The 15100-nt window shown below is 42.6% G+C and overlaps 1 protein-coding gene across 3 annotated transcripts in view; it reads left to right on the plus strand.

Annotated features, from left to right (window-relative positions):
- The window catches only part of LOC138739543 (dicarboxylate carrier UCP2-like), a 52546-nt gene that overhangs the window by 22160 nt on the left and 15286 nt on the right, over positions 1-15100 (plus strand). The window contains exons 2-4 of one of the 3 annotated variants that reach the window (XM_069891831.1): positions 4363-4424; positions 5739-5939; positions 13307-13514. In XM_069891831.1, the coding sequence (XP_069747932.1) occupies positions 5814-5939; positions 13307-13514 (334 nt within the window). In that variant the 5' untranslated portion in view covers positions 4363-4424; positions 5739-5813. Of the gene's footprint in view, positions 1-4362; positions 4425-5738; positions 5940-10309; positions 10423-13306; positions 13515-15100 lie in introns of those variants that run through there. The other 2 variants (XM_069891832.1, XM_069891833.1) reach the window with 2 other exon arrangements.

Consider the following 15100-nt stretch of genomic DNA (forward strand, 5'->3'; position numbering starts at 1 on the left):
ATGTCCTTCGACGTTAAGCTCTCAGCTGTGATCCTCCTCCTGCCACCTCTCCATCGTGTCCACAATGTCGTCATATCCATTTCTAACTGCGCTTTAAGCTCATCCTCCTTGTTTTGAACACTGCGTGGATTCCAATACAATACCTTCAAATGCATACTTACATTTATCTCCTTATTGCCAAAGTTTAAATTCTTATCCTTTTCTAAACTTTTTGTCCTTTTTTTAAAAATTCTGGAGACTTCAACCTGTCCAGCACTCTCCTTCCCTTTAGCTTTAACCATAATTTTCCAATTGTTGGCACCCAGCCCTCTGCTATTCATGTGAAAGCCCTAGTTTTGGGATTTGCCGGGACCCTGGTCCCACCACGGTTCAGGTGGAGCCCATTCCCCCAAAACAGCACCTTCTTTCGCCATTACTGGTGCCTATCTCCCACAATTTCAAACCCACTTCTCCCACACCTGTCTTGGAGTTATGCGTTTATTTCCCTGATTTTATCAATTTGCACCTGGGCCAGGTAGCAACCCAGAGATTATGGATGTGATGGTGAAATAAGTGATGCATTTTGGGAATAGCAATAAGGCTGGGAATAAACCATGAACTCTAAGGTCCTAGGGAGTTTTAAGGAATGAAAGGCTATGATTCAAGAGCTGGGAAATGGAATTATTATTTTCCTTAGAGCATAGGAGGCTGGGAGAGGATCTTATCGAGGTCTATAAAATTATCAGGGGCACAGGTAAGGTGAATAGTGACAGTCTATCTCATAGAGTATGAGAATCTAAGACAAAAGGATGAGCAGTGACAATCAATTATGAGGAGCTTAGATAGGGTAGACAGTCAGCACCATTTCCCTGGAGCAGCAACAGTAAATACCAGAGTGAGTTGTGGAAAGTGGAGGTAAGCATTTTACACAGGGAGTGGTGGGTGCCTGGAATGCATTGCCAGGAGTGGTGGTGGAGGCTGGCCTGGCACAATAGGGACATTCAAACCACTTTTAGCTAGGCACATGAATGTAAGACAAAAATAGAGGGTTATGAGTGTGAGGTAGGGAAGGATTAGATTGATGTGGAATAAGTTTACAAAGTTGGCATAACATCATGGGCTGAAGGGCCCGGGCTATGCTGTGATGTTCTACGTTCTATGAAAGAGCATCACTGGTGGGTATGAAGAATTTAGAAGGGACGTGAGGGGGCAGTTCTTCACTCAGAGGGTGGTGAGCTCGTGGAACGAGCTGCCGGACAACATGGGACATTGAGCAGTCAATAAAAGCAGAAGGAATGCTGTTCTATCTACCTCACCAAGCACCTCCTGTCCAGCTATGGTGAAGTCTGCAATTCAGAAAGAGGTCTAATCAGCTGTCTCAGACATACAGTCAAAGCAAGTCACCCTGGATCTCGAGAAACTTTAAAGACAGATCTTGGCTCACTCTAATTTTGTTTGTGGGTTCTCCCTAACCTGTTAAACACATCCCAGGTGTCTTCCCCTTCAGCTCTATCCTGTAATACTATTCAGGATGTATTGAAGCAGATTTAACAAGGGCTTTCAGCTGTAAAATATACTTGCAGGAAAGCAGTGACACAGGAGCACATTCAGTCAGAGCATTACAGCACGGTACCATCCCCACAGGCCCAGCTTATCCTTAGCGAGCAATGTGCCCACTTGCCCGTGTTAGCCCAATACCCTCCAGACAAATTGGTGGGGGAAAGTACGTCAGCTTTCTTTGGATAATTCCATGGATAGAAGATTGGAAGGGTATGGGTTTGTTCAAGGTTTCAATGCCATCTGCACGCCACATTTCCACTTGAAGAGTGAAGGATTCCCTCAAGTAGATAAGGGCATTAGACTTTCCTCCCAAAGAGACTGTGAGGACATCCTTGGTGTTTCTGACCTCGTGGGAAAGGTCTACCCTCGATAGAAATCAGAATAATTCTTGCTTTGGGAATCTGGTTTGGGTATGTGGATGATGGCCCCTTTCCATTGGAATCACTGGACACAATTATAGCTTCAACGTGGGGCTAAAATATGAAAAAGTGCTGGTGAAACTCAGCAGGTCATGGAACATCCTTTGAAAGTAAAGGGTAACCAATGTTTTGGGCCTGGGCCTTTCACCAGGTATTGTTTGTCTTACCTGATGATGGACCCAGGTCTGAAACGCTGGTTTCCCTTTAGTTCCTACGGTTGCTGCTTGATGAGCTCAGTTTGTCCAGCGCATTTGTGCATTGGACTCAACCCTAGTGTCTTCAGACTTTCTTGTTTAACTCAGTGTGAGCATGTTGTATTTTGGCAGCGGTGTTGGGGGGGGGGGGGGTGGTGGGTGTGGCGGGAAGCTCAGAATTGTCATTGATGCACTCAACCTGTCAGTGGATTTAGAGGAATTTGCAGGGACAGTTCAGGTGGTACTTCTTCAAGTGGATGTTAAGTGAACATCTCCAATATACAGGAGGCAGAGAATAACTCTGCCAGGTAACAGGAACTTAGCAATGGAGCTGGCATCTTCACCTTCCTTCCCTTGACAGAGTTCTGTGGTGAAATTGGCATTGAGGTTGTCCTTTGCTGTGAGAAGGGCCCTGAGATATGGAAAGTGATTGACACCAAGACTTCAGTGGCCTTTACCTCTCAGTTGCTTGTTTCGTACCCTTTAGTAAATGGGTCAAAGATGACTTGGAGAGAGTTCCCTGCACAGACATTAACTTTGAGGAGATTCGGTATGTCACCGAAGACTCTCAAATACTTCTACAGGAGCACTGTGGAGAGCATTCTGGCTGATTACATCACTGTCTGGTACAGAGGTGCCAACGCTCAGGACAAGAAAAAAATCCGCAGGGTTGTTAACTTGGCTTGCGACAATCTTCACTCCATTGAGGACATCTACAAGAGGCGGTGTCAAAAGAAAGCAGCATCTATCCTCAAGGACCCCACCACCCAGGCCATGTCCTCTTCACTCTGCTCGCATGGGGAAAAAAGTACAGGAGCCTGAAGACGAGCACACAGCAGATTCCTGAATGAAAAATGAACCACAACTTTAACCTTACCTTAACTTTTTCTTGTACTATATTTATTTATTTGGTAAGGTGGTTTATATAAATGTGATGCTTCCGCAAAACAACACAGTTTATAACATGGTCATGACAATAAATTCTGATTCTGATTCAGATGTTGAACAGTTCTCCTTTTGACTGCGCATTGGCGGCTCTCCTGTGGGGATTTTGAAGGAGATGAGGTGCAATATTGAGGAACACAGCAATATCAGACTGCCTGTGGTGATCTGGGAATGTGGTGATCTAACAGTGTATCATGGTGTGGCAGGTAGAAAATAGAGATAGTTTCTAAGTGAATTTTGAGCTGGGCTCTTTACATCCCTCTCATTTTTCAACATCAAAACACTGTAAGGAAATATAAAAGCTACAGATGCTGTTATCTTGAGCAAACAAGAAAGTGCAGGAGGAACTCTATGGGTCAGGCAGTAGCCATGGGGAGAAATGATCAGTCAATGCTTCAAGTCCGGACACTCTATCAAGACTAAATGAAAAAGGCTAAAGTCTTGATAAAGTGTCCCATGCAATCCAAATCACTGACTGATCCCACTGAACAATGAAGATTTTGCTTCCTGAACCCTTTTGGGTATATTTCATGGATTTTGGGCTGCATTAAAATTTCAGGTTTTTTTTTTAGATATGACCTAGTTTTATGAATTCTGTCCTATTTTAAGTCTATTTTAAGTTTACAAAACCAGGAAGTGCAACATCTCATTGAAAATTCATTTTCTGTGTTCGTACTTGGTGATCTCGGTGCAGTCAGTGACGAACATGGTGAAAGGTTTCACCAGTGACATTGTGACCATGGAAAAGCAGTATCAGGGCAACTGAAATCCATCAATGCTGGCCGACTACTGTTGGACACTGACACAAGGGGCATCAGATGCTGAGTACAAACGAAACTCAGCTGCAAAACATATTTAGGTAAATTGAACTAACGCAATGTGTCAGCATTATGATCACCAAACTAAATTCAATAAAAGTTAATTTAATGTTTCTCCAACTTCCTGTGTGATATAGTAAATCTAAAATTTCCTTTGTGTTCAGCTTGAAGTTGTCTATCATAAACCCAAATTTTGATGTCCAGTGTTGTTTCCGCCCATGGAGTTCCTGCAGCAGCCCAATTGTTTGTTCAAAGCACCTTAAAATTAAAAAGACTATGTTCAATGTCCTCTGGATTTTACTTGGTGTTGTTGCACCATGAAGGTCATGTCCATTGCAGCTTTTGATTGACAGAATGTACAGTCATTTGGGAAGTGCTGACCCAGATGGAGACTTTGCTTTTGGCATCCCCTCTGATCATTGCAATCTGATTTTACCTTTCTTGCAGCTGGTCACAATTGCAGCATTTCAGAAGTATCCTGGCAAACTCTCCTCCAAATTCACTTGAAGGTAGGTTGCAGATGTCCTTTTCCCAGGGAATAGTGGACCTCAGGGAAAAGCCAGCCTCTGCTGTGTAGAGAACGACTCTTGATATTTTAAACAGGAGTTTGAGCTGTGTCTTATTAGGGGGCACATCATGTCTGACTGAAAGGAATCACGGGCCCATTGGATGCATTTACATCCAATGGATGGATAAAAGATTTCCCAGATGTTTTGCCCTGAAGGTTTTTCTGGTTAAATCTCTCACAGGAAAATGCAAGGTTCTGGAAGAGATGGGTGTAATATAATGCATTAATCTGGGTCTGGCTGGTGGGACTGAGGGGTTTGGTTCTTGGACAGGATTGATAGGAAACAGAAGACATAGGTACAGGAATAGGACATCCGGCCCATCAAGTCTGCTTTGCCTTTTACGTGATCATGGCTGATCTGATGATAGTTTCACCTCCACCTACCTGCCTTTTCCCTATATCCGTTTATTCCCATTACTATGTAAAAATCTATCAAACCTTGTCTTAAATGTATTTACTGAGGTAGCCTACACTACTTCAATGGGCACTGAATCCCATGGATTCACTACTCTTTGGGAAAGGCAATTCCTCCTTATCTCTGTCCTAAATCTACTACCCCAAATCCTGAGGCTATGACCCCTATTTCTAGTCTCCCCCACCAATGGAATCAACTTACCTACCTCAATCTTATCCCTGCCTTTCATAATTTTTAACATTTCTATTGATACCCTCTCATTATTCCAAATTCCAGTGAGTACTGTCTCAGGCGACTCAATCTCTCCTCATAGGCTAACCCCTCATCTCTGGAATCAATCTGGTGGGCCTCCTCTGGACTGCTTCCAAAGCATGTTCATCCTTCCTCAGATAAGGAGAGCAGAACTGCATGCAGTACTCCAAATGCGGCCTCACCAGTACCTTGTACAGTTTCAGAGCATAGGTGAAAGCAAAATGTAAGGACTTTAGTGATAAGGAATTTGGCAAACTCTGGTTTCTACAAAATAAATTTTAAATTTAGACATACAGCACGGCAATAGATCCTTTTGGCCCACGAGCCTGTGCCGCCCAATTACACCCAATTAACCTACAACTCCCGGTACATTTTGAACGGTGGGAGGAAACCCACGCAGACATGGATAAAATGGACAAACTCTTTACAGACAACGTGGGATTCGAACCCTGGTCCCAATCGCTGGCACTGAAACAGGTTTGCGCTAACTCCTACTTTAACTGTGCGGCCCTAATCTGGTCAGATATTTAAAGTTCTGCTGGCAAAAAGGAAACAAGGTGTTCTGTCTTGACTGTTACTTTCTTGCAGGCATGGTTGAAGAATGGTGAATTTGCAAGAGTGTTAAATTCCCCGTCACCTGTAGAACAGCTGGACTTGTGGAATATGGTTGGATTAAAGCCCTTGGATGCTCCTCCGACAAATGACGTCAAAATAGTTGGTGCTGGAACAGCTGCTTGCATTGCTGACCTTGTTACATTCCCTCTTGATACGACCAAAGTGAGATTGCAGGTAAAACTATTTGCTTGTGTCATTTGTCAAGGCTTGTTCTTTCTCTTAGTCATTACCATGGTATTGGCAGACGGCCTATTTGGATAAAGATTATGCACATGAGCATCTGAATTGCGGTGGAATCAGTGCTTCTCCAGTGATGGCGAATGCTGAGACAGCAGTGGGTAGTTAAGCTTGCAGGTGCAGGATAAGGCAAGAATTCACCTTGGTCTGAGTGACAGGAAGTCCTCTCCCAGGCCAGTCAGCTTCCAGGAAGAGGGACGGGGGAAGAGGAGAACTGGTGGAGAGCTGCCAGCTGGATATGGGGGCTCAAGCTCAGTTTCATTGGAGAAGAAAGACAGTGTGATCCTCAACCACGAGCTGCCTCTGAAGGGACTTCCTTTTGTTTTGTTTCTTTAGATTTTGCTAAATGCCACTGGAGTGTGGCAATTGTTTGAATGACACACACAAGAAAGCTTTAGAACAGTGGTTTTCAACCCTTTTCTTTCCACTCACGTACCCTTTTAAATAATCCCTCTGCCATCGGTGCTCTGTGATTAGTAAGGGATTGCTTCAGGTGGTGTGTGAGTGGGAAGGGAAGGTTGAGAATCTCTGCTCTAGACCCAATTATTACTGAAATATTTTGCTTGAGAAAAATTGTCACTGGCCCATTTCCTTTGGAGTTATGAAACTGTGCACATAACAAGTCAATTAGGTTTGATTAAAACAGTGGTTTTCAAACTTTTTCTTTCCACCCACATACCACCTTAAACAATCCCTTATTAATCACAGAGCACCTATGGTATAGGGATTACTTAAAAGGGTATGTGAGTGGACAGAAAAAGATTGAGAACCACTGGTTTAGAAGCAGAAGCAGAATTCATTGTTATGAGCAAGTCACAAAATATGTTGTTTTGTGGCAGCATCAAAGTGCAAAGATTATAAAAACAAATTAAAAATAGTGCAAGAAAAGTCAAAGAAAGGCAGTGTCTTTGGTTCATTGATCATTCAGGAATCTGATGGCAGCTGTGATAAAGCTGTCCTTGTGCAGCTGAGAGCTCGTCTTTAGGCTCCTGTACCTTCTTCCCGATGGTAGCAAAATTAAGAGGGCGTGGCCTGGGTGATGGGGGTTCCTTGAGGATAGAGCCTTTTTTCTTAAGACACTGCCACTTGCAGATGAAGTCTGATGACTGTGATGTCACAGGCCAAGTTAACAACTCTTTGTGGTTTTTAATGAAAGCTAGAGAAGTCAATATTTATGCCATCCTGTTGGAGGGTGCCCAGTCAGAAATTAAGGTGTTGGTTCTCCAATTTTCAGATGGTCTCAGTCTGGCAGTTCATGAGACCATTGACAGATATATCAAGAAGGGGATGGGATGGGGAATTGAAATGGGTGGCCTCTGGGAGATCCATGACAGCATTGATCTTCTGTAAGGAGTTTGTATGTTCTCCCTGTGTCTGCATGGGTTTTCCCTAGGTTTCCTCCCAACTTCTGAAAATGTAAGGGGTCGATACGTCAATTGAGTGTAATTGGGCGGCGTGGTCTTGTAGGCCAAAAGGGCCTGGTACCGTGCTGTATGTCTAAATTTAAATTTAAACTTAGTCCAAAATGTAGTTACTTTAACATCTAAACATCCCCAAGTATTTTGTGGTCAATGGCCCACTTCTGGAGATTAGCGCAGGAGGAATGAATTTCTTTGAAATTATTTCTTGCAATAAGGCATGTAAACTAAAAGCAATGGACCTCTAGAAATGATACAGAAGGTTAGGGATGCTAACCTTAAGAAATACATTTACAGTACATAGTCTGCAGAATTCAAATGAGCAAGAGCATGAATTAAATTTTAATAGATTTTAATTTTAAGGACACTATTTTTTTGGAATACCATAGAGTATATCATAATTTGCTGCCAAAATGTGCCTCGAGTACAAGTGGAGAAAGCAAGCTGCTGTATGCCTTGTTCATTAGCTGAGGCATCAAGCATAAGAACTGGGACATCATGCAACAATTGCAAAAGTCATGGGTTTGGCCACTCTTAGAATATTGTGTGGAGTTGTGGTCAGTCACCATACTATATAAAAATTGCAAGAAATGTTCACAAAGAGGTTTGGAGGGCTGAAATTATAAGGACAGTTTGGATAGGTTGTGTCTGTTTTCCTGGAGTGAAGGAGGTTGAGATAGGGTCGATAACCATTCTGTTTTCCTTGGTGATGAGAGATTGGAGCAAAATACAAACTGCTCAAGGAACTCAGCAGATCAGGTGGCATCTGTGGAGACAGTGGGATGGCTGCTGTTTTGGGTCAACTCCTTGCATCGGGACTGGCGCATGGTCTCAAATCGAAATGTCAACCATTGCTCTGCCTCCACAGATGCTGCCTGAATAACTGAGCTCCAACAACAGTTTGCTGTTTTACCTCCCATGATAGGGATGCATAGAGGGGAAAGGTTTAAGGTGGGAGGAAGGCAATTTAAAGACATCTAAGGCATTAGTTTTTCACAAAACAGGTATCTGGTATCTAGAATGAACTGCAAGAGGAGGTGGAAGAGATGGGAGCAGTAGCAACATTTAAGAGGCATCTGGGAATGCATTTGAATTTAGAGGGGTATGTACTTAATGCAGGCACGTGGGATTAGTATAGATGGGAATGATGGTCAGTATAGACATGATGGGCTGAAGGGCCTTTTTTAAAGCAGTGCACTGTTGAACTGGTTGGTTGCAACCTTCTGTCTGCAGATAATACAGGTACACGATCCTTGATCCAGACTTCTAAAATCCGGAAAGCTCCAAAATCCAGTAAGTGGGGAAAGAAGCGCCCGACACTTGGGGGAGGTGGCTGAGGGACCGGCGCTTAGCGGAGGCTGCTTGGGGGAAGTGGCCGAGGTACCGGCGCTTGGGGGAGATGGCCGGGTGACTGGAAGGGAGTGGGGGTAGGTACAGCAGCACAATTCGGGTGGGCTTTCCAAAATCCGGAAAAATCCAAAATTTGGAACACACTGGTTCTGGATAAAGGATCGTGGACCTGTACAAAAAAAAAATTAAGTGAGAGCAGAGTGCATCCCATGAGCAGAATGAACTAATACTAAATAACATGCTGCCCAAATACACTCAGGTGACCAATCAACCCACCAACTCCGAATGTCTTTAGAACATGGGAGGAAACTGAGCACCTGGTGGAAACCCATGCAGACATGGGGAGAATGTACAAACTCCTTACAGATGGTGTGGGATTTGAACCTGCTTCGCTGCTGCTGCAATAGTATTGCACTAACCACCTCACGAACTGTGTCACCCTAATAAGCTTCATCGTCATATTTTTAGATGTTCTTTAACATTAGAAAAATGCACCTACGATTTGCACCTTCCTTTCCAGCGGGATAAAGCTGCAACCATCAATAATCTTTTGATCAGTAGTTTCAACTAGAAGTGGTTTAATTTTTCTTTTAAAATATTTTTATTGATTTGGTAGAGAGAAATATTACGAGTTACATATTGTCTACATATTAGATACATAAATTTTATATAATTCAATATACAATATGAATCATGTGATTTATACATTTTCTTGTAAACAAATAAAATGGAAATTCCCTTTTGAAAACTTCACCTCATATTCTAATATTTTGACATCTAATTGGATTAATCTCTTCAATTTATAAAGGAAAATTGAAAAAATAGAAAAAGGAGCCCCCCCCCCATTCTAATCCAACCCCTCCCACTAATCATGGTCACCAGCGAATAATATGCAAAGAATCGAGTCTCGGCACCCAGACATCGGACAGGAAACCCCCGCCTATATATTCAAATTGTGGTAATAATCCTTGAACGGACCCCATATCTTGTCAAATTCAATCTTGATCTCTTTAATGTTATATTTATTTTTCTCCAAACTCAAGCAAGACATAATGTCCTGTACCCATTGCATACGAGTTGGTGCTAAGCTATCTTCCCTTTTCATCAAAGTCGCTCGTCTGGCTATCACTGAAGTAAAAGCTGCTATTCTTTTTTTGAATTAAGTTTAAGGAAATATTCTCCTCTTGAGAATAACCAAATAAAGTAATAAAAAAAGCATTGGGGTTCCAGTTTAATCCTGATAAAGTTTGGAAGAAATATTCCCCAAATTTTTTTTTTCCAAACCATATGAGAGAGGCCTCAATTTTATTTACATTTATCACATAGTGGATCAACATCAGAATAATAATGAGATAATCTCACCTCTTCCAATGAACCTCAAGCAGTTGTTTAGAATGTTACTGATACAAATATTGGTTTGTTCAACTTCTTTAAAGAGGAGACACACAGGAGACTGCAATGACTTAAAAAAAAGCAGCCTCTATCCTCAAAGACCCCCACCACCCAGGCCACACCCTCTTCACTCTGCTACCATCAGGAAAAAGGGACAGGAGCCTAAAGACGAGCACTCAACGGCACAAGGACAGCTTCTTCCCCGCTCCCATCAGATTCCTGAATGATCAATGAACCATAGACACTGCCTGACTTTGTGGGTACTGTTATTTTTACTTTTTTATGGTCATGTTGTTAGATGGTTATAATCTGAATGTTTGCACTATCGGTGTTGCCGCAAAACACCGAATTTCATGACTTGTTCATGACAATAAGTTCTGATTCAGAGTGAAGCAAAACATAATCTGCTGGAGGAGTTCGGATGATGGGTTCCATCTACCACTGTCGACCATTCTTCCAGCAGATTGTGTTTAGCTTCTTCAAATGGAGATCTTTTTGCTCTCCCCTGAAGATTGAAGTTGGTGGATTCATTGAGAGTGCTTGCTCTCTGGTGCTCTGCAAGGAGCTTTGTACATCACTCTGCGTGCATCTTCAAGGGAGGCTGAGGGAAAACTGCGCTATCCCTGACATCTTTCTGGGTGCTATTTGCATGTGTTCTTTTCCTCCTGTCACAAAACAAGTTGAATTTATTCATTTGAGGTTCTCACTGCCTGCCCTGATTATTTCACATAAAATTAAGGAGTCACGTTGTTTTTGGAGGCCTGAAAAGAAATTAAGTATGCATGAATCTCACTTCATATTTACATGTACATACATGTGTGCTGCCCAATTACGCCCAAATGATTGGTACATTTCGAACAGTGGTAGGAAACTGGAGCTCCCAGAGGAAACTCACGGGGTGAACGTACAAACTCCTTGCAGATAGCGTGGAATTCGAGCCCCTTATCGCTGGGGCTATTACATTGTTGTGCTAACTGCTACCCTACTTCCCTGCTTGTCCACAGAGGGTGGGTTTAATACTGGATTGCATCTGGGAACTGTAACCAGGACTTCCATAGTATTCTGCCAGATTACTGAGAGTAGCCTTGTATGGAATTACTAGTTACAGTTCCCAGATCCACCTCCAAGTTTGAAGAGAACAGAGTACTTGCTCCAGCTTTGAAATAATTGTTCTTCACTTAAGCTTAGTCTCGTAATTGGACAAATGCTATTTGGAATTCTCACTGACGGAATGGCAATTAGCTTGTTTTCCACATTACTGTACAAAATCAAATTGGCATTAAATCTTGTGAAGTGACTTAATTTGATTAATATAGAAGGAGAATCATGCAAAACCAGTTTGGGATTGAGGCATATGGAATACTGAATATATTTGTGTTCTAATCAAAGTTTTTTGACCAGTTTTTCAGGCTAAATAGTGGGGGGGGGAGGGTTGACTTTTATACGGGTCATACTTTTGACCTCGGTAAGTACCTGCGTTGTTCAAGGCGTTGGTAGTTTGAATGGCTGGGACTGGGTGCTAAGTTCACATTTGGGGCATCGGGAGTTTGGATGGATGGGTGGCCGGGGCCTAGGATATAGTCTGTAGCTTCAGCATCAGGAGCTCTGGCGGGCAGGCGGCCGAGGCGAGGATCTGCATTTGGGGTGTTGACAGCTCGGATGGGCAGATGGTCGGGAGCTTGGATGGGTGGACGGTTGGGACCAAAAATTGGGGGTGGGTGAAGGTTGACTTTTACACAGATGAAATGGAAAACGTGATTTTTTTTGGGCCAAAAAAAAGTTAACTTTTACACAGGATCAACTATTACACAATTGTAATAGTGTGAAGTAATGCAGAATGATTGCCTGAGGACGATTGGAACCTATCTTGAAATGCAGATGTAACTGACAGCTTCTCATCTAATGCCAGCAACGAGAAACATTTGGAAATCAATGTTATTGTTTCATTTTGATGCAAAATAACTACAAAATATTGGGACTATTCTTTATGATGTTCTAACAAGAAACTAACTTTAGAAATTAATTCGAATTAGCAACTACTTTAGAACACTTCATTGTTAACTCTTGTTTAATACAATTATGTTTTTTACACAACCATTGCATTCCACTGAAATATGATTTGAAACCCAGCCCTCTTCTCCAATCTGGGAGCCTAGATTCTTCTACATTGAACTTACATTATTATATCACTAATCTCTTTGACACTTGCTAGTGGCTCCGGAAATTAACGGCCAATTGGCCTAAAAAGGGTCAAGTGTGCAATGAAAATCATCTCAATGCTGACATGAGATGATGTCATTTCACACCAGGGACAGTCTGCCTCGACCCTTAGTTCAATCCCTGGCATCTGCTGATGCCGGTGTTGCAATCAGGCAAGTGTAGAATGGGCATTTGCATTCTCGGACAGAAATGACCCAAGTTTTGGTGTGAGTGCAGGAATGTGAAGGAAGATCAAAATGAAGGTATAAACTTTGCCATGGGAAAGTCACAACAAGAGAGAGAGAGAGAGGAAATAAATAGCAATAAATAGCAATAGCGGACAATTTTAAAACTGCGTGGGAAAGTTGATAGTGCACAATTTATAAAGACCTTGGGAAAAAGTGATGGAAGAGCTGAATTCCCAGAATGCCGTGCACCTGAGAAACCCCTCCATGAGTGCTCCGTTCATGCAGCCATACATACAGCCCTTTCTCTGCTGCACGACATTCTGGGAAGGCAGAACCACCATCGCTTTCTCCCACGATATTTATAAATTCTGCGTGATATCGCCTCCATCTTTCCCATGCTGTTTAAAAATTGTGCACGATAGCACAACCGACTGTCCCATGCTGTTTAAAAGCCGTCTGCTATTGCTATTTATTGCTAGCACTTCTACGGTCCCTTATGAAGGTTTATATAGATCAGACCATCAACAACAGGAGCTGAGAGTCTCATACTGTGCTATACATAAAGCTTAATTATACTTCATTTGTTGTTTGCATGTCTTACATGGCTGGGAAGCTGTAGCAAGTTACAACTTTAATTGCATCCATACAATGTACTTGAGCTTATGACAATCCTTTAAGCCATTCATTGATTCAAGATTCTAATAAATAACATTGAGAATTGATCAATTAAAATGAACTCCCTGTTGATAATTTACAGATTCAAGGGGAATCTAGATCTGTGAACAGTGTCACTTCTTTAAAGTATCGAGGGGTCTTTGGTACAATTGCTACAATTGTGAAGACAGAAGGGATACGAAGTCTCTACAGTGGTTTAGTGGCTGGTCTTCAACGTCAGATGAGCTTCTCATCAGTGCGGATTGGGCTATATGATTCTGTTAAACTGTTCTACTCTAATGGATCTGACAGTAAGTGTCCACCATAAGTGTGTGCAGTGACTAGATTTCTGTGGTATGACAAAAATTTAAAATGAGCCCTTGGAGGGTTAGAACAGATTTCAGGAAGACCGAGTAATGAAATGGAGTTAAACAAGTGGTTGGTGTAGTGGTTTGCACAACACCTTTACAGTTCCAGTGATCGGGTCCGGGGTTCGAATCCCGCGCTGTATGTAAGGAATTTGTACATTCTCACCGTGTCTGCGTGGGTTTTCTCTGGGGGCTCTGGTTTCCTCCTACTGTTCAAAACATACCTGGGGTGTAGGTTAATTGGGTGTAAACTGGGCATTCTTGTGGGCCAAAAAATGGCCTGTTTACATGCTGTATGTCTAAATTTAAAAAATTTAATTTTAAATTAAGTAAGTCTGCAGATTTCTGGGTGTTAACATCTCCGATGATTTGTCCTGGAGCCTCAAAGTCGAGGCGATCACGAAGAAGGGTCGCAAGTGAGTATACTTTGTGAGGTGTTTGAGGAGATTCAGTATGTCACCGAAGACTCACGAAAGCTTCTACGGAGGGCATTCTGGCTGTGTCTGGTATGGAGGTGCAAACTCGCAGGACAAGAAAAAAACTCTGCCTCCAAGAGATGGTGTCTTAATAAAGCAGCTTCTGTACTCAAAGACCCCCACCACTCAGGCCATGCTCTCTCCACTTTGCTACCATCTGGAAAAAGGTTCAGGAGCCTAAAGACGTGCATTCAGCGGCACAAGGACAGCTTCTTCCCCTCTGCCATCAGATAATCAATGAGCCAAAGACCATGCCTATTTTGTTTTTATTTTATTTACTGTAAAAGTTTGCACTGTGACGCTGCCGCAAAACACCGTATTTTGTGACTTGTTCATGTCAATAAATTCTGATTCTGAGATGCTAGGGTTGAGTGCAACACACAAAGATGCTGGAGAAACTCAGCAGGTGACGTCATATCCATAGGAAGTAAAGGGTGACCAATGTTTCTGGGCTAAGCCTTTCGTCAAGGTGAGATGGAGCAAGAGGAGAGGAGGGAGGAAGGGTAAACGTGGGAAGAGCACAGGCTAATGAGTAAGAGGTGGATGCAGGTGTACAAGAGGAAAAACTGAGAAGGGAGTAGCTCTCTGAATGAGGAGAGAAGGGGTGGAGAGCTGGAGGAAAGTTGATAGAGGGGGAGGGAAAGGAGGTGACTCTTGGGAGGGGATAGATGGAAATGGAGAAGCCAATATTAATGCCATAGTATAGATTTGGTAATGACATTAATGTAAATAAAAACATGAAGCTGTTCAGGGTGTGGGGGGAGGAGGGTGGTGGTTGTGGGGTTGAGATAATGATGCAGATGGTGTATATGTAAAAGAAGATAAAGAGGCCTGGAGGGGTTACACATGCATTTGCTGAGCAGGCAAGACATGTTGATTTGACACTGAGACAAATAAAGGGCTTGGAATTTAAAGACATTAAAAGGATGTTGTGGTGAATGTTTGAAAACAGGAATTGTTTATCCATTTCTGCGCCTCACACGTGTGGAAGGATATTGAAGCCTCATACGAGGTACAATGGGTGGTTAGAAAACAAAGGCTGTTTGGAATCTG

Source organism: Narcine bancroftii, chromosome 7 (genome assembly GCF_036971445.1).
Source record: "Narcine bancroftii isolate sNarBan1 chromosome 7, sNarBan1.hap1, whole genome shotgun sequence".
Classification (NCBI taxonomy): domain Eukaryota; kingdom Metazoa; phylum Chordata; class Chondrichthyes; order Torpediniformes; family Narcinidae; genus Narcine; species Narcine bancroftii.